At 36.5% G+C, this 20,013-nt stretch overlaps 1 protein-coding gene and 1 long non-coding RNA gene across 2 annotated transcripts; both read left to right on the plus strand.

Moving 5' to 3' along the window:
* Positions 1–1,034: 1,034 nt before the first annotated feature.
* LOC149963475 (uncharacterized) lies at positions 1,035–1,507 on the plus strand. Its single transcript, XR_016480236.1, has 3 exons — positions 1,035–1,110; positions 1,185–1,296; positions 1,344–1,507. It is a non-coding gene; the product is annotated as an uncharacterized LOC149963475 (long non-coding RNA).
* Positions 1,508–7,087: 5,580 nt separating this feature from the next.
* On the plus strand, positions 7,088–17,960 carry LOC149963476 (uncharacterized). Its single transcript, XM_090180559.1, has 16 exons — positions 7,088–7,275; positions 7,765–7,879; positions 8,322–8,463; positions 9,314–9,374; positions 9,444–9,553; positions 9,624–9,780; positions 9,831–10,065; positions 10,786–10,903; positions 10,969–11,209; positions 12,123–12,305; positions 12,602–12,707; positions 13,027–13,132; positions 13,540–13,672; positions 15,278–15,386; positions 15,454–15,538; positions 17,632–17,960. Exons 2-16 carry the CDS (start codon positions 7,774–7,776, stop codon positions 17,708–17,710), a joined length of 1,971 nt encoding a protein of 656 aa, XP_090036685.1. The 5' UTR covers positions 7,088–7,275; positions 7,765–7,773; the 3' UTR covers positions 17,711–17,960.
* The last annotated feature ends 2,053 nt before the right edge of the window (positions 17,961–20,013 follow it).

The following is a 20,013-nucleotide window of genomic DNA, read 5'->3' on the forward strand; positions in this document are numbered from 1 at the left end:
TATGACGTAATTGACGTCACTTCCCAGTCGATGACGGTTTTATCGTCATCAAAAGTAGTTCTGGCGGGGAGGGAAGAAAGTTAAAACCAGTTTTACGCGACGTTAGTCCGTATTTTCTTTGGTGGCTGTGAAACAAGGTCTCATTTAAACTTTTAATATAGAGATGTTAAACAGAGGCACACTTATGAGTAACTATGTTACATATGATACTATTAAACTAAAACATTTACGCTGGTAATAACAATACTGTACTTATTTACTAGTATTTCACTAGTATTATTATATATATACTCTTTTTAGAAACGTTTACTGGGCGCCGCCATTATCGTACCGACAAGCAACGAGCCAGCCCTCTACCGCTGAAATTTCATCTCCCCAAAACCAGTTTTTTCATCACCCTCCCTGTAGACTGTAAGGTAATGGCGGTCGATTGGGAAGGCGCGTTTAAGTCTATTATCACAAATTATTTTATCTTTGTATCAAAGGAATTTTTAAAATATAATAGACTAGTTATTGCTGAATGCAGCTGCTGATACGCTTCTGTACTTATTGCAAAATACGAGGCGAGGCAACTCCAAAGCAGTTTCCGTTTCTCTCTCTCCGATCCATAGACATAATAAAGAAATAGACACCTTACGCGGAGTTTGATTTGCCAAAAATATACGGGAGCGATAACTAGCAGACAACCGGTATTTGTTCCGTATTCCTGTGGTACCACGTTTAAGCGACGCCTGTCGATTAGGCGAGAAAATACAAAATCATCACGTGATACGTCACACATGTTCGTGTTTGTAATCTTTTAGGTACTCTGACGTGATTCGCGAATATTTTGGCTGTGAGAATTTAAAATAAGGTAAATTTTTATTATAATTTTTAAATAAGTCAATTAATTCTTTCAAAACCCAAATAAAAAGCAGCAGATGATCTTATAATTAAAAACAAAAAATTATATTTGCGAAATGATATTTTGTCAAAGGCTTAAGAAACTATCAGGTTTGTTGTGGAACTTGTGGTTATGGCTTGTTATGGGAATATTCTGAGATTCTAAATTGTAAACAAAAGTAAATGGAATTTTGATTCTACCTTGGATTAAGAATGATTCTACTAAAGGTATGTAGCTATTGTTCTTGAAATAAAATTAGCTTTGACAATTTAAGTCTGATGGCTTGACCCTTCATTTCTAGATTTTTGTCCTTCTCTAATTTGTGGAGTCTGAGCTTGCAATATAAATTAATAACTTTCTTAATGATGATGTTCGATTCCAACTTCAGGATCAAACATGTTCATGGTGATCTGGTAAGATGTCCATGCCAACAATATTTCATAATACATTTCTTTTATAGAGAGAGGAATATCTCTTCATAACAACTAAACAAAATTGGCTAAAAACCAAGGAGATCTTACTCAAATTATAATAACATAATTAAACCTACACGAAATGATCCTTGGTCAAAATTTAAAGGTGAGAAGTTAGCATCACCGGTTTTTTCTATTTCACTTTCAACTGGATGTAATTTCTATAAATTAAATAAAAAAATTATTTTGACTATTTTTACTTGTTTTAATTCTATGGAAACCAAACCAGAGTTGGAATGGCTTTTGGTGTGACCCACCTTTTGCCATTTACAATTTGTATATCCCGTTTTAAAAAGTGATCATTACAAATTAAATCATGATTTGAATGTGTCGCGATTTACAGCAATTGTCCATTGAGAAAGTATTGTAGGTTTCGTTATAAAAAGATTTTAAATAAGAATGAATATTCATCGAAATAATATGATAATTTAATCCTACTTATGGAATGAAACCTTTTCCGGTCTTGTTTTACTTGTTATTGCAATGCGTAAAAACACTAAAATTAACCTTTTTTTACCAAATAAAAAAAAATCACCAAAACGAATTATGAAACATGTTAGCTAACATAAAAGTACTACCCGTTTATCAAATTCACCCCTAAAGTTTTTGCGTCTGATTTTAAACCGGATAAATATTCCTAAGCGTTAGGTACTACATGGCCTAGGCCAAGCGCTCACTACTCCTCGTAACGTCTCTGTCATGGCTTCCACGAGCCTTTGCTTCGTAACGGAGACAATTCCTTGTGGAAGGCAGGACGGATACGAAACAGAAAGCCAGTGGGCGCCTAGTCCAAAGCGCCACTTAAGTTTAGTGGCGCTTTATAAGTAGGAATAAACTATCATATTATTTCAATGAATATTCATTCTTATTTAAAAATCTTTTTATAACTATAGGCAGGATCGAACATCATCATTCAGAAAATTATTAATTTATATTGCAAGCTCAGACTCCACAAATTAGCGAAGGACAAAAATCTAGAAATGAAGGGTCAAGCCATCAGACTTAAATTGTCAAAGCTAATTTTTTTTCAAGGACAATAGCTACATACCTTTAGTAGAATCATCCTTTTCATCGAAATTCCATTTACTTTTGTTTACAATTTAGAATCTCAGAATATTCCCATAACAAGCCATAACCACAAGTTCCACAACAAACCGGATAGTTACTTAAGCCTTTGAAAAAATATCATTTCGCAAATATAATTTTATGTTTTTGATTATAAGATCATCTGCTGCTTTTTATTTGGGTTTTGAAAGAATTAATTGACTTATTTAAAAATTATAAAAAAAATTTACCTTATTTTAAATTCTCACAGCCAAAATATTCGCGAATCACGTCAGAGTACCTAAAAGATTACAAACACGAACATGTGTGACGTGTCACGTGATGATTTTGTATTTTCTCGCCTAATCGACAGGCGTCGCTTAAACGTGGTACCACAGGAATACGGAACAAATACCGGTTGTCTGCTCGTTATCACTCCCGTATTTAACCCCCGTAGAATCTTGGGTCTATTTCTTTATTATGTCTATGCTCCGATCCCAGCTGTCTGCTGCAGAAAATGTTAGTGCGCGCGGTGCAGTGGTGCCAGATCTTTTGGAAATTATTATTTTTTCCAATTTTATAACGCGAGTACGGTGCACCCACCAACCTAGAAATCGTATTTAGAATTTAGATCTCAAAACGCAATTATTATACTATAATAATGTAAATAAATTCGGCGGCGAAATAAAAATGTTTCGGCGGCGGCGGCGGCGCCGCCGAATTTAAATTTCTCGGCGGCGGCGTTTCGGCGTTATCTAAATAATCAGCGGCGGCGGCGCTATCCTCTAGTCCTGGAGCCCACACGCGACAACATAAACGGTGGAAATATCCTCGATCTTATCTTTGTCTCGAACCCTGGCCTTCTGGGGGCAGTCACTCACCTTCCGTGTATTAGCGACCATGACTTTCTCCTCTGCCCTATCCGGGGGGTGAGTCCCCCAGCTTGGGTACCGCCTCGCTCGGTCTTGGACCTTAACCGTGCCGACTTCACGGCTATCTCCGCTCAACTCTCAGCCATTCAGTTCCCTCCTGTGGTCCAGGAAGCTTGGAGCACCCTACGGTCAGCCACTGAGGCTGCCACGGCGGCTCATGTGCCCGTAAAAAAAAATTCATCGCGCCAAAGCTTGCCCTGGGTGGGGCCTCCGCTTCGTCGGTTGATTCGCATATCTAAGCGCCGATACAACCGAACCAAACTTCATCCTAGTGACGCTAACAGGAAGCACTTCTCGTGGCACCGTGCAATCGTAAAGTTTGCGCTCCGGGCTGCATGCACTCGCCATTTGGATCTGGTTGCCTCGGACCTGGATTTTAACCGGAATTGCTTTTTTCCAGCTCGTCTCTCGGAAAAACAAGACGTCTTCGGTCCCAGACCTCAAGATGGGCTCGACTCTTTACACGTCTGCCGCCGATAAGGCTAACCTGCTTGCTGCTTCCTTCCAAAAAACTTTTCCTGAATATAACTTCGACTCGGTTTCTCTCCTGCCCCGGAGGGCCCCAACTATGGACCCCGTCCAATTCTCTGTACCTGGTATTCGGAAACTGCTCAGGACGGTCAAGCAATTGAAGGCCCCTGGCCCCGACGGCATCCACTCTACCCTACTTCGGAAGTGTGCAGATGCTCTTGCTGCTCCCTTGACTGCCCGCTTCCAACTGTCGTACGACGCCGGTGCCATTCCCTCTGACTGGAGTTGCGCAAACGTCACCCTGGTTTCGAAGGGTGGTGATACCTCTGACCCGTCTGAGTACCGCCCGATCGCACTCCTCTCTCAAGTCCTCAAGCCCGATGAGCATGTCGATGCTTCCCAGATCACCACGCACCTCTCTACTAATGATGTGCTTATGCCGTACCAGCATGGCTTCCGCAGCGGGTTCAGCACTGAAACTCAACTCCTCTGCTGTATTGAGGACTGGACTGCAGGGCTGGAGTTAGGGGGCCGTGTGGACATAATCTTCCGTGACTTCCGAAAGGCCTTCGACTTGGTTCCACACGAACTTCTAAAGTCCAAGCTTCACTCCTACGGGGACCGTGGAAATATCTCGGAGTCACCCTCACGGACACGCTGGAGTGGTCTACCCACATTGCCCGGGTGACCTCACAGGCCGCGCGTGCATTGGGTTTTGTCAAACGACATCTGGTCCACTGCTCTTTCAGCACTAAGTCTCTGGGTTTCAAAGCCTACGTTCTCCCTATCTTGGAGTACTTCTCGGCCGTTTGGGCACCCGCCACGGCTAGCGGTATCCATTCAATTGAGGCTGTCCAGAGACGGGCTCTTCGGTTCGCGGCTAGCATCGGCTTTCGTGGAGCACCTGTATGACCAGTTTGTGTTATATTTATTAAAGCCCCTGTTCCACGAGCAATGCTCATACTACAGGGGCGCAAACATACGACAAGAAAGGCCTCGTCAACTGGAGGAGGTACAAACGGGGAAGAGCAAAAAGCACGGGGCAGGCAGGCAGTGCAAAAAAGTGCAAGCTGGATTGTTACCATAATAGGAGAAGTGGTGAGTGAGAATCAACGCGACCGAAGTCACAAAAGGGGAGGCTGCACGCTAGTACAGGCTATCCCAGGGATAGCAGACGGAAGCCCAACGGGCAAAGGAAGTGCAAAATACGGAGGTACTGGAGTGTACAGAAGCGGAACAAGTGAAAAATCACGAATGAAACGGATGTTGAGTGAGAAATTTAGACTGCAGACTTATTGCAAGAAAAAGTGCAGGAGCTTACGCAAGCGAATCATCCTGGTCGCTTGGTAAGGTAGTGTGATCAACAGCAGGGCGCAAATGCATGGACACAACATACTCAAAATTAAAAACTAAGTACTTCATTAACTTAGAAAAGGTAGCCATAGTGGTGGTGTTTACAACAACGGTGCCAGCGTCGTTCAAGAGAGAGTGCCGAAATCTCTGTGTAAGAGGGCAGTCAGACAAGGAATGCGCGGCGTCCGCATTAGGGGAGCTGGATATACAAGAGGGCTCGGTACAGTGACCAAGCCGGAAAAGATAGGCCGGGAACTTGCCGTGGCCAGAGAGAATCTGGGAGGAAAAATAATCAACGTCAGCGTGAAAATTGCCTATATCAGGAATAAGGGAGAACGTGTGTCGACCCTTATCTGAAGTGGTCCATTGAATTTGCCACGTATTGTAGCTAGAGGTACGAAGGCGACTCTTAATGTGAGTCTTAGTAATGGGCAAGCGGAGCACCTTTCCAACTCCAAGTGCCGCTTCCTTAGCAAGAGCGTCGGCGCGCTCGTTTCCAGGAGTACCTGCGTGGGCCCACGATATATTTATCAAATCCGGACCAATGTCGGTAAGTAGGGTTTTTATACGATAGTGGCATTGGGATTTCTTAAAGTCTGAACTGAGGACAGACTATCTGTAAAGAGTATAGTGGGGGAAGCGACCTGTTGCTCCCTGACCCAGAGAAGTGCGTAAAAAATTGCCAGAAGCTCGGCCTGGAAAATGTCGGCCTCTTGGTTCAAATGGAATTGTTCGTGGTGGACCTCATGTCCCTGCCAAAACACTACGAAGGCACATCCAGTGCCGGCAGCATTCTTAGAACCATCGGTAAAAATTTCATACCACAAACCCCTGGGCTCGGTGGTCGGGCATGGGTAGGCAAACCTGCAAGCAGGATGCTCGTACCAAATATCGTGCGGTCTCAACAAATTAGTTGGTAGTAGACGGTCGTGCAGATGGGTAGCGGGAATACCAATAGAGAACAGCCGGAAGACAGCCGCCTCCTGACTTGCAATAAGGTGAACAGGAGTCAGACGAGCCAAGACAAGCAGGGCGTCGGTAGATACCGTGCGGTATGACTTTGTGATGCGGAGAGCAAAAATGCGTTGGATACTTCGGAGTTTTTGAACCATCTTGACATTGCCTGATTCACGCCACCAGGCTCCGGCGGCATAGACGATGATACGCTCTATGCCCCATCGTATATGTTACGCAGGGCTGCACCCTTAATGCCCCAGGTCTCGTGAGCATACTGGGCAATATTCTGGGACAGGGCAGCAACTTAAGTTTGACAGAATTCAAATGCGGAATCCAATTGAGGTGGTTGTCGATAACGACACCCAAGTACTTAAACGTGGTGGAATGAGAGAGGCGAACCTCCCCCAATGTATGACCAATGTTCTCACTAACTTCAAGTGGAACACGCTTGCCTCTCGTCGCCGTGTTAAACGCCTGGTCATAGTAAACTCGGTCATTCACCGCCAAGGAGGCACCCTTGCTCTTCTTTCCGCTGTTGTTTCTCAGTGGTTCCGACATCCCCGAGGTCAACGTACGGCGTCTTTGGTTCTCCCAGGTCTTCGCATTGCGTGCCGCAGACACTCGTTCCTACCCTCATCCATCTGGGACTGGAAATCTCTGCCCGATCATCTCAAGGGCATTCCCAAGCAAACCCAGTTCCGAAAGGAGCTTGGGAACTTTCTTGAAATCTTCGAATAAGGGTCAAAAAATCTATCCTAACAAATTTATCGTTATTGTTTCTCTATTTTCACTGTATGTTTATATTTCTATCTATTGTTTGTACATATATCATTTCCCGATGTCTTGACGTGATGGGTCTCAGACCTTTTGTTAAGCAAATAAAGAACTAAAGAACGCAGCCCGTGGTCGATTTTTGCATTGTTGCCTTTATTTTTCTCATCCCCTGAGAGCTTTCATAAAAATCAAAACTATTGTCCGTGTTATGTCAGGTCTTTGTAATAGCACAACAAAATAAAAGGCTCGTGGGATGCCGGGATTTTTAAGTTTTTAACGGTTCAGGCGGGGTTGCATTTTGATAATTCAAATCACTTTTTCGCCGTTAAATACTCAATACTGTTTTGTTTAATGTAAATATTTTACGATCGTTAATTTAAACGTATTGGTAAGATTTGTTTTTTTCTAACAACTATTTTAATTGTGAAGTATTCTGTGGTTTATTTGCTGTATGTGAAAATATTCATAATTATACACTTTAAATCATTGGCTTGGACCTTACTGTACAAAGGGTTTGAATTAATTGATGGCACATTGAGGAAATTAAGAAAACTGCAACCTTCATTTATTTCATTTATGTAATTCTATAGATATTGAACAATTACGATTGTAAATATATAAAAATTAAAGGTAAAGTTAAAAAAAAACATATGAAAAGTGTGCACACCACGTAGAATTAAAATTAAGGTTGTAGAGTTATTGTAATAATGTAGTGGAGCAAGGTAATGTTGAAGAAGGTCACTTGAGTTTTCTTAAAGTATCCATTTCAATAATGGTCAATCTATTGATATTTCTGTTTTTCTTATTTTATTTATTACTTTAAAGTTTAAACTGCAGTGTAGATATAACTGTGTATTAAAAAATCCTTTTTATTTAGAAGTTAAGCATGGCCTCCTCTTTGGGGAAAATGTCATTAGTGGCGCAGTTTGATGATTTATGCCGATACTATGCAATTTTAAATGAAAGTCAACAAGAATCCAGCATCGAATCTGGTAATTATGGCGTGCTCGAAATCAATGATTTTTGTTGTATAAAACTTAGTTACAAATCCAAGTTTCGTAATTTAACTATTTTACTGTTAAGAACATTGTCTAAAAATTCGATAAGCCCAATTGATTTTAGACTGTCAATATCCAAGCAAACTAGGTTCCTTATGTAAGAATGCTTGGTGACGCTTTAACTGATAGAAATGTTTGAAAAAGTAAAAAAAAAACTTGTTACTTCAAAACACAAACCAACTGATTAGATTTAGATGTGGATTGGTGTAGTTGGTGGAAATTCCAATTAGGAAAGTATATATAAATTGCGAGCTTTTCTCGTATAAAATTATAATGGTACATCTATACTAAACATATTTGTAAACTTGAGATAATGATAATTAATGTTCTAAAATTTGTTGAAACTAATGCTCTAATTCTTTTTATTATTATCCAGAGTTCCTTAAGTTTGTGCAAATTGTCCAAATGGGCCGCAAACAATGGCTGAATACGGAAGCTTTATATCGGGAGTTACAACTTGAATATAACACTGTGGCTCTGGAACGCAATGAGTGGAAATCAAAATTTGACAGTCTCGTGTCAGTATTACTATTTTTTATTTTGAATAAATCTTTAAAGCAATTATGTTTATGCTGCTTCCAGTGCACTATACCAGTTATACTAAGTCTACTTAGTAAAATATAGTTAATCCAAGAATGTATTTATTTATTCTTAAAGGGAGAATGACTGTGTTCAGACAGTTTTCGGTGTTGCTCCCAATGCACCTCATGCCTTAAAAATATGAAATTAGCCTGGTATTTCATCCGTTCCAATAAAAACAAATACTTCCGATGCGATAGAAGCAAATGACAGTGATGTTTTACCTCCCCCCCTTTCTCTTTCTGAGGGGGGGATACTAAACCATGAAGCCCACGGATTGTCTTAACATAGTTATTCTTCCAAAGTATATTAAATACATCCTTGGTTTGTCTAATCATCATACCCTACAACTTTTTCATGGCGATTTAATTTTTTGGTCTTAGCTAAGTGTCAGAAATAATCAGCTAAGCTATTACCCGAGCAACTTTTAAAGCCGTTGATTTAGGTGGCTGGAATCAGAGTGGTTTTTTAAGAAAATCAAAAATAGATTGATTTGATCTAAATTGGAATTTTGTGAATTTTAATGATTTTTTTAAGGTTTTATGTCTGTTTTCTTAATAAATTGATAAATAGTTTGAGTGCAGCGATAACGTAAACTTTATTTTAAATTATTCATTATTAAATTGAATTATTATTAATAATAAAACTTAATTGCATTTTCTCTGAATTGAAATTTCTAAAGAACCTTCTTAAAAAAATCACTTAATTTTAATAACTGATTTAAATGAAATAGATTTAAATCAGACAACCCTGGCTGAAATATTGTGTTAATGTTATATTTTGCATTAGGAAAAAGTTCAGGGATGAGCGAAACAGAAGACTAGATGCGGAGAAGCGTTTGCTTGATCTAGTAAGTTTTAGTGCATTCTAAGATATGTGACACGTTATTAATTTCAGTTCCTGGTTTCTATTTGTTTAGAAAATGATTTTTGGAGAGGTGAAAGAAGTGGTCAACCGTGACAATACAATAGCTGATCAAACTAAAGAGATGTTTGCCCAATACGTTAGATATGTTCCACCAGAAACTATGTACACAAACCTTTCAATTGATATTTTTTCTAAACATAGTTTAATGTATCATTTCTTTTAATAATTTTAGCAATGAAATTATTACTGAACAGTCTGAATTTTATGATAAAACTGAAGACGATTTAGATTTGGAAGATGATGAACAGTCTAGACCAGGAAAACGTCGCACAAGAAGTGGTGGAAAACACAAGAGCGAAACCACACCCCCAAAACGAAGGAAATCTGGGGTAACTGTTTTTTTTTTTTTATGGCATAGGTTTAACATTTCTGATTTTAGGATACAAATTTATACGTTGCCGGCAGCAGAGACAAAACGTTAATTGCAACCACCACAGTGACGGTTCCTCCTCAAGGCAATATTGTAGCTACATCCAGAATAGAATCACAAGCCCAGCAAGACCAAATACCTCATCGTGAGTTTGAACGGTGTAACAGTGAACCAGAACCATTCATCTACAAAGAAGAGATACCCAGTGCTCCACCTGCTCAAAGTCGCCCATTTCTTCGTTCAGGTGCTTTTCAAATTGAGATTTAGAATATATACTAACAGGCGCCCCTGGGATAGTAATGTCAGGCGCCATTTTTCATACAAATTAAATGTATGTGATTGGAGCACATCCAGTTACGTTTTCCCCTGTCTTGTGCTGGGGGTAAATTAGACCATGATACCTTCGGATCGTCTCAAATGGTTATTTTCTAGGGATGTTAATTTTCCGGAAAAATAAAATGCGGAAAATTTTCCGCAAATCGGAAAAATCAAAATTGGAAACATAAATTACCTTTTAAGGGTTTTTAAACTCTTTTTAACTTTTTATCGATATAAAATGTCTAATATCAGTAAACATACTACAAAACATTAATAGCGTTACATTGTTAATCAGTTTAAACTAGTCTAGAGGTTTAGTTTTACTTTCAGATTCGAAAAAATGAGGCGAAAATACCGCTTTATTTCAATTTGCAAACAATATATTAGACTAATCATGGAATGAAAACTTTTTTTATTTTTTTCGGAAAAATACGGAAAATTTTCCGGAAAAAAGGCCTCGGTCATTTTCCGACTTACAACACTATTATTTTCACTAAGTATAAATAAAATAAGCACTTGAAATTATTGGTTTAGTGGTGTTTGTTTACTTAACAAAAATATTAATCAGCTAATTGCTTGTCTGGAATTATCATTCTTGCAGAGCCATTTTGATGGATAAGTAAATATAATTAATATTTATCTTTAGATTCTGATAAACCAAGATTTCCATCCATTAACTCATCGTCGTCAATAGTGAACAGAATGGGCATTGGTAACTCTGATGTATTCTCTACTCCAACATCTACCGGAACTCCAGTTCAAAGGTATGAATTTACTTGTATTTTCTGTCACTCTGAAATTTAATATTTTTTGTATTCTAATTTTTTAGGAGCAATTCAATCCTTCAAAAACGCCAACTATCAGGGACAAAAATTAATTGCAGACCTCACAATTTTGTAACAAAAACTGTTATCCGTCCTGAGAAATGTAACCCATGTGGTAGACGCATTAAATTCTACAAGGAAGCCTTGAAATGCATAGAGTGCAGATCAACCTGCCATCCGGAGTGTCAAAATAGAGTCGGCCTTCCGTGTGTGCCCTGCACTAATACACCCAACAAAGGAGAAAGGGTAAATTAAATCTCTCTGCAGTTTCTCATGATATTGATCTAAACTCATTTAAACTGTGCTTTAAGGTCTAGAGTGACCATGACTTTTGTCTCTTCAGTTCATTTTTAGATGATGTTCTCCACTTGTAGTTATTAACACCTGAAAATTATCGTTACGTCCACCTTTCTTTAAATAAATTGTTTGTTGGTGTATGGCAGACATTACAAACTGTTGTGAACTAAGGGTTTTTAACTCTAGACTAGTTTAGAGGTTTAGTTTTACTTTTGGATTCGAAAAAATTGGGCTACTTATGGAATGGAAACCTTTTTTATATTTTTCTGGAAAATGCGGAAAATAACCATCTGCAATTACTAATTAGCCAGAAAATTTTCAGAGTGGGAAAGTTTTTGATTTACAACTCTATAAGTTGCTGATAAGTGATTGCCCTTTAAATATATCAAATGCAGAAGGAAACATTTTGAAAAATTACCTGGCATAATTTATTTTCTGCCTGTGCGAATTTGATAAGTCACTACATCTTGCATTCTACATAGTTTAATCCAAGATAAGTTTCATGGTGTTAAGGACTTAGGGGCTACAGCAGTTGTTATATTAGGATTGACATCTTAAGGGAAAAGAAAATCTTTGGCATTTCAGCGCTACCAAAATTTTTTAGTCTAAATAAAATACTAAGTTGATGCATTAGGTAGTAAAAGTTAAAAATAAATAGATGATTGGTTTTTTCATATGCTATAAGAACTTGTATTATTTTGATTTCCTTGGTGATGTGCCACACTGATATCCAACTAGGGGAAATCAAAACTAATTTGTACAATTGGTTGTATAACATTTGATTATATGATTTTTTTGTACACTAGCTAAAAGTGTAGCACTAGAATAGTCACAAGTATCCACTAATTACTGTTAATTTCAGACAACAATTGCTGATTATGCGCCGAAAAAAGCACCAATGGTCCCAGGCTTGATTATTTACTGCGTCAATGAGATTGACAATCGTGGAATGTCCGAAGTTGGCCTGTACAGAGTTCCTGGCTCTGAGAAAGATGTCAGAGAAATGAAAGAGCGAATTCTCAAAGGAAAAGGAGTTCCTAATCTTGTAAATATATTTGGGGAATCGATTCTGATACCTTTTCTTCTCGATTTTAATTTAATTGAAAATTCATTTTATACTACTATGTCTATTTACTTTCCATAAAGAAATCTACTTTTAAGTAATTTGTGAAAATTGTTATGAGTTGGTTTTTCCCTTTTACTTGGTAAATATCATTAACTTAGAATTGAACCAATTCATTAAAATTGCTATATCAATAACCTAAACTGGTATTATATCCGTTTTCTTTTATCATCGCTAATGTTTCTGCTCTCGTCATTTATTTATTATTTTATTTTTAGTCTAAAATTGATGTTCACATTTTGTGTGGTGTTATCAAAGACTTTCTGCGTAGTTTCGAAACCCTGGTACCACGAGCATTGTGGCATGAGTTTATCAAAGCTTCAGGTTTGATCTATTTGGGACATTTTAAATTGGAAACTTTGTTGTATTTGTGGATATGAAAAATTTCTTTTAGTTTAATCTACGCATAGAATTTTTACTCAAATTAAAGTTTTCGTTAATGGAACCAACAGAAGTGACAATTAGTTTAATTTAAATGGAGTATTAGAAATTAAACCAGGTTTAAACCTAAAAGGCTGAGTTACGAGTTTTTTCGAAAAATGGGTTTTTTTAACCCGGGTTTTTAAATATTCGCATATCACAAAGTTTTTTTAGGACCATTTGTGAAAGCAACTGTATTTCAACTCTCTTTGTATATTTTTAGAGATTAAAGACCCGCAAGATAACTTGACTGCCCTGTACCAAGCGATTAGTCAACTACCACAACCAAACAGAGATACGCTTGCCTTTCTTATCCTACACTGGCAAAGGTATGCTTCATATCTTTTATTGATTTTTAGAATAGCCTTTAAACAAAGTTTCTCAAACTGAAATGGCTACTGCTGATTAGATATTTATAAATTTAACGTTAACAAAAATTAGAGTAACTCTACCATAATTATATACAGGGTGTTATACAGGCTGTATCGTTTTTTAGTTAACACCCTGTATCATCCACTTTGAATTGCATAGTGTATTTAATTATCATACTTTGCAACAGTTTACTCGGTCTTGAGTGTTATTTCAAATGTATTGTTATAAATAGCTGGCTGACATAATCTGGACAAGTAACTTTTAGCTTAAGGGTTTGGTCAGGTTTCTTTTTTGATTGAAACAAGATTTGCCTTGAGCATTAATTTTGACAATTGCAGTAATTTCATGAATTTTATTTTTTCAGAATTGCAGACACTCCAGAAATTAAAATGGGTATAAGAAATTTGGCTACTGTGCTAGGACCTACTGTTGTTGGCTATTCATCGGCTCATTTGGAAGCTGTGGCTTTGGTTTCGGAACAAGGAAAGCAGTGCTCTGTAAGTGTTCCTAGCTTATATCTCAAAAGTTAATAACATATTTTTCCTTTCCAATTAAATTGGAACTAATTAAGAATGTATTTGAAATTGGGGGAAACAGTCTCAAACCAGTATTGGCTTAAAATACATTTTTATTAGTTTCTGATTTTCAATAAGCCCAGGGAAAAGTACCATCAGTTTAAGATGTTTTTAATACTTGGGGCATTCCATGCGAAATCAACACACTTATTTATCTGACCATCTTGAATTTTTATTTGTTGAAAAATTAGCTAGAGTCTGTTTTGTTTTCGTAGTTTCATCTTTCATATTTACAGGGTTTCCACTTAAAAACGGTCCAGAGCTAATAATTGAAAATCTTTGTTACCTAGAAATGTGATATTTTGAGATCGCATAGCACTCGTAGGGGATCATTACAGGGAAAAAAACTCAGTGACCTTGAACCATGTCCTCAAGGTCATTCAAAATTATCTTGAGAACCGTAGTGCTTTGAGACTCAGTTCCAATTAAGTAGATAGTTTTTCTTGCATAACCATTCTTTTTAACCTACTATAAAAAATTAAATTAGCTTTATACTGTTTTGGGACAGAATTTTCTTAATATATGGTTACAGTACTTTATCTTGCCAGATGTTGCCATTTCTTCAGTATCATAAGAGATCTATGACTTCGCTTGGGATAGAAATGAGAAATTATCATGGTACTTAAGCTCATCTTGTCATAAGATATAGTCTTGTTTCTATGATATCATACTTTGAATCTATATGCATTGTGGTTATTTATCACATAGTAACACACTGTATATTTTAAATTCTTACTAATTATATAAAAGAGACTCTTAACTTTGCATATTTAATTAAAATCAATGATATTTACAATGGTCATGGTATTGATTTTAATTAAATATTCAAATTTAACAAAGTCTCCTTCACAATCATTACCAGCATACTGAACTTACAAAAACTACGTAAGCCTTTGATTCTTATTAAGTGGTAAAATAAGTGGATGGTAAAAGCTTAGAAATGTATAAGTATCAAAACTTATTCTTATTTTGCCAATTTTTTAAAAAGGCCACCTTTTAAATATTGAAGTTTTATTGTCAGCTGTTATAGCAAATGTCATAAACTTACCTAGGGTAATTCGAGTTGGAAATTGGTATTTAAAAATTGATATGATACTAATTAAATTATATGTCCATAAAGAAAGTAGAACTTAACAACAATACAATCAAGGTTGATAAAAATTAATAGAACCTACTCCAAACATATTGTACAAGTCCTTAGACAACTGAAGATATAAAAACTAACGTCAAGAATAATATATTAAGATACATTCTCTAAATTTTTCAGCTTCTAAGTTTATCAAATATGAACACTTATTTGGTCAAAGGCTAATTATGAAACCCCCCCCCCATAAAGATAACCAGATAATTATAACACAAAAATATAATTTTCTTCCTTTCACTGCAGGATGATAATTTAAAATGGAAAAGTTCATAGCTTTTTCTCCAGTACCCATTTTGGAAGTTCCATCCAGCTCCCCCCTTTTTGTTAATTGTAATGGTGCCCTCTAGTACCTGTGACTTTTCTCTAAAAGACTTTTTTTCAAGGTTATGGAAAAGTTATTGAACATTTCAAGTGATTACTGGAGTTCATTCACAAATGTTGATAACACTGAAGTTTTTTCAAGCCATGTCACTACACCGGAATCTAATTTAAGTAAGTTTATTAAAATTCAATCATTCAATAGTATTATACCACTATCTATAAACTTCTGTGTTTTTAGCACCAGTCAACAGTAAGGGTTCTCTCCGCAGCGGATCTTTCTCAAGCCTGAGTCAAGCTGTTGGTAAAACACCACTTTCAAGCAGGTAATTATTTCATGTTCACTGATGTATCAAGCATATTTAAGGGGGTTTGGAGTAATATTCCTTTTCCATATCAAGCGGGAGTGCAAATCATAAGTTACTTAAAGATCTCAAGGGGGGATGGGGTCAAAGGTTAGAACTTGACAACCAAAAACTTCCACAATTAAGCATGAAGTCGTCGTCATCTTTACTATCTGTAAGTTGGATCATTGAGTTGGGAATAAATAGTGGTACAGCTAAATCTGGCTGGCGCGGGACCAATTTCGTTCAATAAGGAGACTTTATCAACTTTATCGTTCAACCGTGGCGGCATCTGTCTCTTGTAGTGGCAACTATATTGAATTATTTTCGCAAATCTGATGCGAAATTGAAATGTATGATTACTCGTAACAAACAAACCTTTGAAGTTGTTTAAAAAATAATTTTATTCTGTCAACACGATCATTTTAACTCAAGTTATGGTGAGTATGGCACTACCGCCTAATTATAAAGATGAATTTCGTACAGTCTTATCAGAACAGGTCCCGCGTAACCATGGCAACCGAAATCTTAATTGTAATTCTAGCAATATTATTCCCAATTCAATGAGTTGGATAGCCATAAAATGTTGGCAAAGGCATAAGTTTTGAAATATCGAAAATGCATCACAAATTACATTTGACACCATCAAAATGATAGAAAAGGCGAAAACAGAAAAGCAGATGATACAGTTAAACAAGAGTGGTAAAACTGGGAGATTTTCCTAGTATTAAAACAACTACGTGAGGGGAAATATAACAAATGGGGGATATTTTTTCTAGTAGGTGGAATAAGCATTCAAAGTTGGTGTATAAATTCCTGATATTAAACTGATTCTTGAAGTAGTCTCTTGCCAGTACTAAGAAATTGTGTTCCTTAACTACACTGCTTATATACTGCGTTAGAAATACAAGGGGTAAAGGTTAGGTTAGTATTGTCTTTTGAAAAAAGTTGGATGTTATAGATGAATGCCTTAATTTAAGTAACTAATTAGTTTAATGTTTACTTATGACAAAACTTAAAGTAAGATGATATAAAATTTTTCTCTGTTTTGAAAGAAAAAAAGATTTGTTAGTTTTGCTCATTTCAGGGACAAAAGTTGAGTATTCCTGGTTTTCAGGGTCCTTGTATTGTACTTTTGAAAATAATAAACAAATAGTTATCTGGTAGCAATACATACCTGTGAAACCCTTTTGCAGCAAATATAGATTAATTAAACCACTATGAATGTATTCAATTCTACTATGAATCAGAAACATATGGTTGTAGGTATAAATGTTTAAAAAATAAATTTTATGGGTCCCCCCAACTAAAATCCTCTTGCTACGCTACTGCCATGATTATCAAACTGCGTAAGGTATTCTCCCTCAAATCTCTTACATTGTTAGATCATGGGATCTTTATTCTTGTGACATGATTATCCATCTGGTCTCAACAACAGTTTTGACCCATTTTATCAACCACCAATTTTATATTCTGAAATTGATATAATCTTTTCAATTAAACTAAAATTAGCCAAATGTTAGTTCTTTGGATTTATACAGGGATGGTTTGGCTCCCTTAGTACAGAATCTTGCAGTGTGCGATAATATCACAGTTGCTATTATGCAGTGACGGCTTAAGATGGCTGGATCCCCGGGTCGGCAATGTTTCGTCGGCGGGGCGGCTTCCTAGCCCACCCCTGCCTAGCTATGGTCCGCCACCCTACCGACGTTTTTGACAGGCAAATGACACCACCAGCTACCCTGGCACCCGGGGCGGACTGCCCCCCCCCTTAACCCAATGGGGGGATTGAGGAGTTTGTATTCCCAATTAGAGAATTCCGTAACCCCGGAGCTTTCATATGTAAATTTGACAAAGGTAGGCCCCAACTTTATCAAAGATTACCAACATATTTTGCTTCAACTGTTAAAATGCGAAATCGAGAAGTTTTCATCAACAGAGTGAATAATCATTGAATGAGACGCAATTGTCATGTTAAAACAACCTATTGATAGAAAAGGTTGGAATGAGTGCATTGATGGTTTAGCATATTTATACTGAACATGACCTTAAAATTTATTCTGTATGTTTGTTAGAAATAATAACATGGGATTGAGACATACCCCGATGAGGAACAAGTTTTTCGCTTCTCCAAATCTTGGATCAAAACAGTGAGGACAACCACTTGCATTTACAGAAAATGTATTTAGTGTACTTATTTTTAGATCATACTACGGTTTTTTTAACTTGAGTAAGATTGAACTAATATTTTTAACTTGTGTATCTTTTAAAATTTTTCACCATTTAATTTTGAAAAAAAAAAAGATTTTATAAATACATGTCATGATTTAAAAATTCGCACAAGTATTTCTTTCTATTGCAGTATAACATAAAAATGCCGACCTGTGTTTAGTGTACTTATTTTTATATCATACTACTAACATTGTTAAGTTGTAAGTATCATTTAAATTTTTTCACCATTGAAGTTTGAGAAATTAAATTTAATAAATTTATCACAATTGGAAAATTCACCTTTAAGATTTCTTTGTATCACAATAACATAAAATTTTCTGAAAGTTTACAATTTATTTTCACAAAGTATTTATTGCACATTTAACTAGTTTAAGTATCTTTTAAATGTTTTCATTTAAATCTGTAAAAAGTGTTATAATTTTTTTATGATTTGAAAATTCACCATAACATTTCTCAGTACTGCAACAAAATTAAAAATAAATTAAGTTGCTACATTTAAGTACATAATTTCTTTTTGAAAATTGGGTTCTTGGTCTCATTAATAACAGAAGTTAAGAAGGTATTCTATTATACGCAGTGGTGTAGCCAGAAATTCAACCTTCACATACTGGACCCTCCTTGATAAGAGGGGTGTCGAGAAGGGGGTGGAAAGTTAGTACAGTCAAAGGTAGGCCCAAGGGGGGTCTGGACCCGGACCCCCCCCCCTTGTGTACGACCCTGATTATAAAACCCATTTGCAATTCACTAGCAAGTATTAATACAAAGAGGCTGAATGTGGAAGCTACTCTTAATATGGTCCTTGTACACTCCATCAACCTAAATAGGTTCTTGATAATAGCAGTAATTATGGGAGCAGCAGTTGTTCTAAAGTTTGTTTTTATATATTCAATTATTTTTTGTTGTATGCATATGAAAAAAGCGCTTTATTTAAAGATAAACAAAGCAAACCACCAAGGTTTATTTAAAAAACTCAGTTTAAACCAACACTATGGAAAATAAGAGCTTTTTAAATTGAGACAATAATTCCACTGCAACATTGACACATCTGAGTTGTTCATTTGGATCTTAATTAAAATAATGGAAAGAATTTAAGCCTGTTTGATGTAGAACTACATTTGTTTAGCAGCAGGGCAGTCTGTGCATATCCAGAACTGTTTCTCTGATTGTTGATAATAATAGATCCTGACATACATTATAAAATATAGATATAAATACAGGGTTCATACAGACCTGGAAAACTGGGAATTAGATTGTTGACAGAAAAGTCAGCCAAATTGCCATTATTTAGTAAAAATCAAGGAAATTTATGAGGGTTCAGAAAGTTTGCCCGAAAGAGTACAAATTTACATAAAAAATCTTCCTTACTTAAGATTTGCCTTTATTACTTCTCTTTTATGTGGAACCAATTTGTTTAAGTGTCAACCATGAATTTAGTGACCCTATACTTTGTAATAAGATTAATTTAGCTATGACATATGGAGAGTTACACTAGGTAAGTGTTTTTGACATAACCTCATTAAAAATGTTTAATCTTATTCTCTTGGGTGCTCAAGCTTTCACCTGGAAAAATCAGAATTATTAGTGGAGAAACCTGGATATAGCAAGGTAATTGGTTTGCCAGTAGTAATATGTAAGATGTTACGGATAGGAGTATCGAAACTTTCATATTGTATTCTGTGGGCCCCTACGAGTTTAAAGTGTTAAATGAACCATGGTCCTAAAAAACCATGTTTAAAAGTTACGAGCTCTCAAAAATCGGCATAAAACCATCGAAATCGATGCAAATGTGAAATCGTTATTCTTCCTTGAGCCCAATGGTTTTCATAAACTTGTGGGTGGTTTTTTAGCGATAAAGTGATAAAAAGATTGTCGAATATCAAAAAATTCATTACTCGTAATGCACCGCCAAATTTTGAACTTACTAAATTTAAGCTGGAAAGATTGACTAATTATAAAATATTTCAAGTTAATGATAACATCAGATAAACCCTAGTAGATAAACACGTAATGAAATTGTTATCTTTATTAATAAGTACAAAAAAATATTTACAACATCTGTTCAAAATACCCGCCTTGGGGCCCAAGGCGGGTATTTTGAACTAAGACACAAACGACAACGTCGTAAAAATGATTGACGAACGTTTTCAAACATTTATGGTGTATTACGAATAGTCTCACCTCCATCAATTATTCGCTGCCGTAAGTCGTCGACATCTTGGACTTCG

The sequence above is a fragment of the Leiobunum rupestre genome, chromosome 1, assembly GCF_980474605.1.
Source record: "Leiobunum rupestre chromosome 1, qqLeiRupe1.1.hap1, whole genome shotgun sequence".
Lineage (NCBI taxonomy): Eukaryota > Metazoa > Arthropoda > Arachnida > Opiliones > Sclerosomatidae > Leiobunum > Leiobunum rupestre.

Bases quoted from the DNA above. Each gene is read 5' to 3' on its own strand.
- LOC149963476 (XM_090180559.1), top strand. From the start codon at position 7,774: ATGGCCTCCTCTTTGGGGAAAATGTCATTAGTGGCGCAGTTTGATGAT. The intron at 9,375-9,443 runs GTAAGTTTTAGT...CTATTTGTTTAG, and splicing joins AGAAGCGTTTGCTTGATCTA to AAAATGATTTTTGGAGAGGT. The intron at 13,133-13,539 runs GTATGCTTCATA...TTATTTTTTCAG, and splicing joins CTTATCCTACACTGGCAAAG to AATTGCAGACACTCCAGAAA.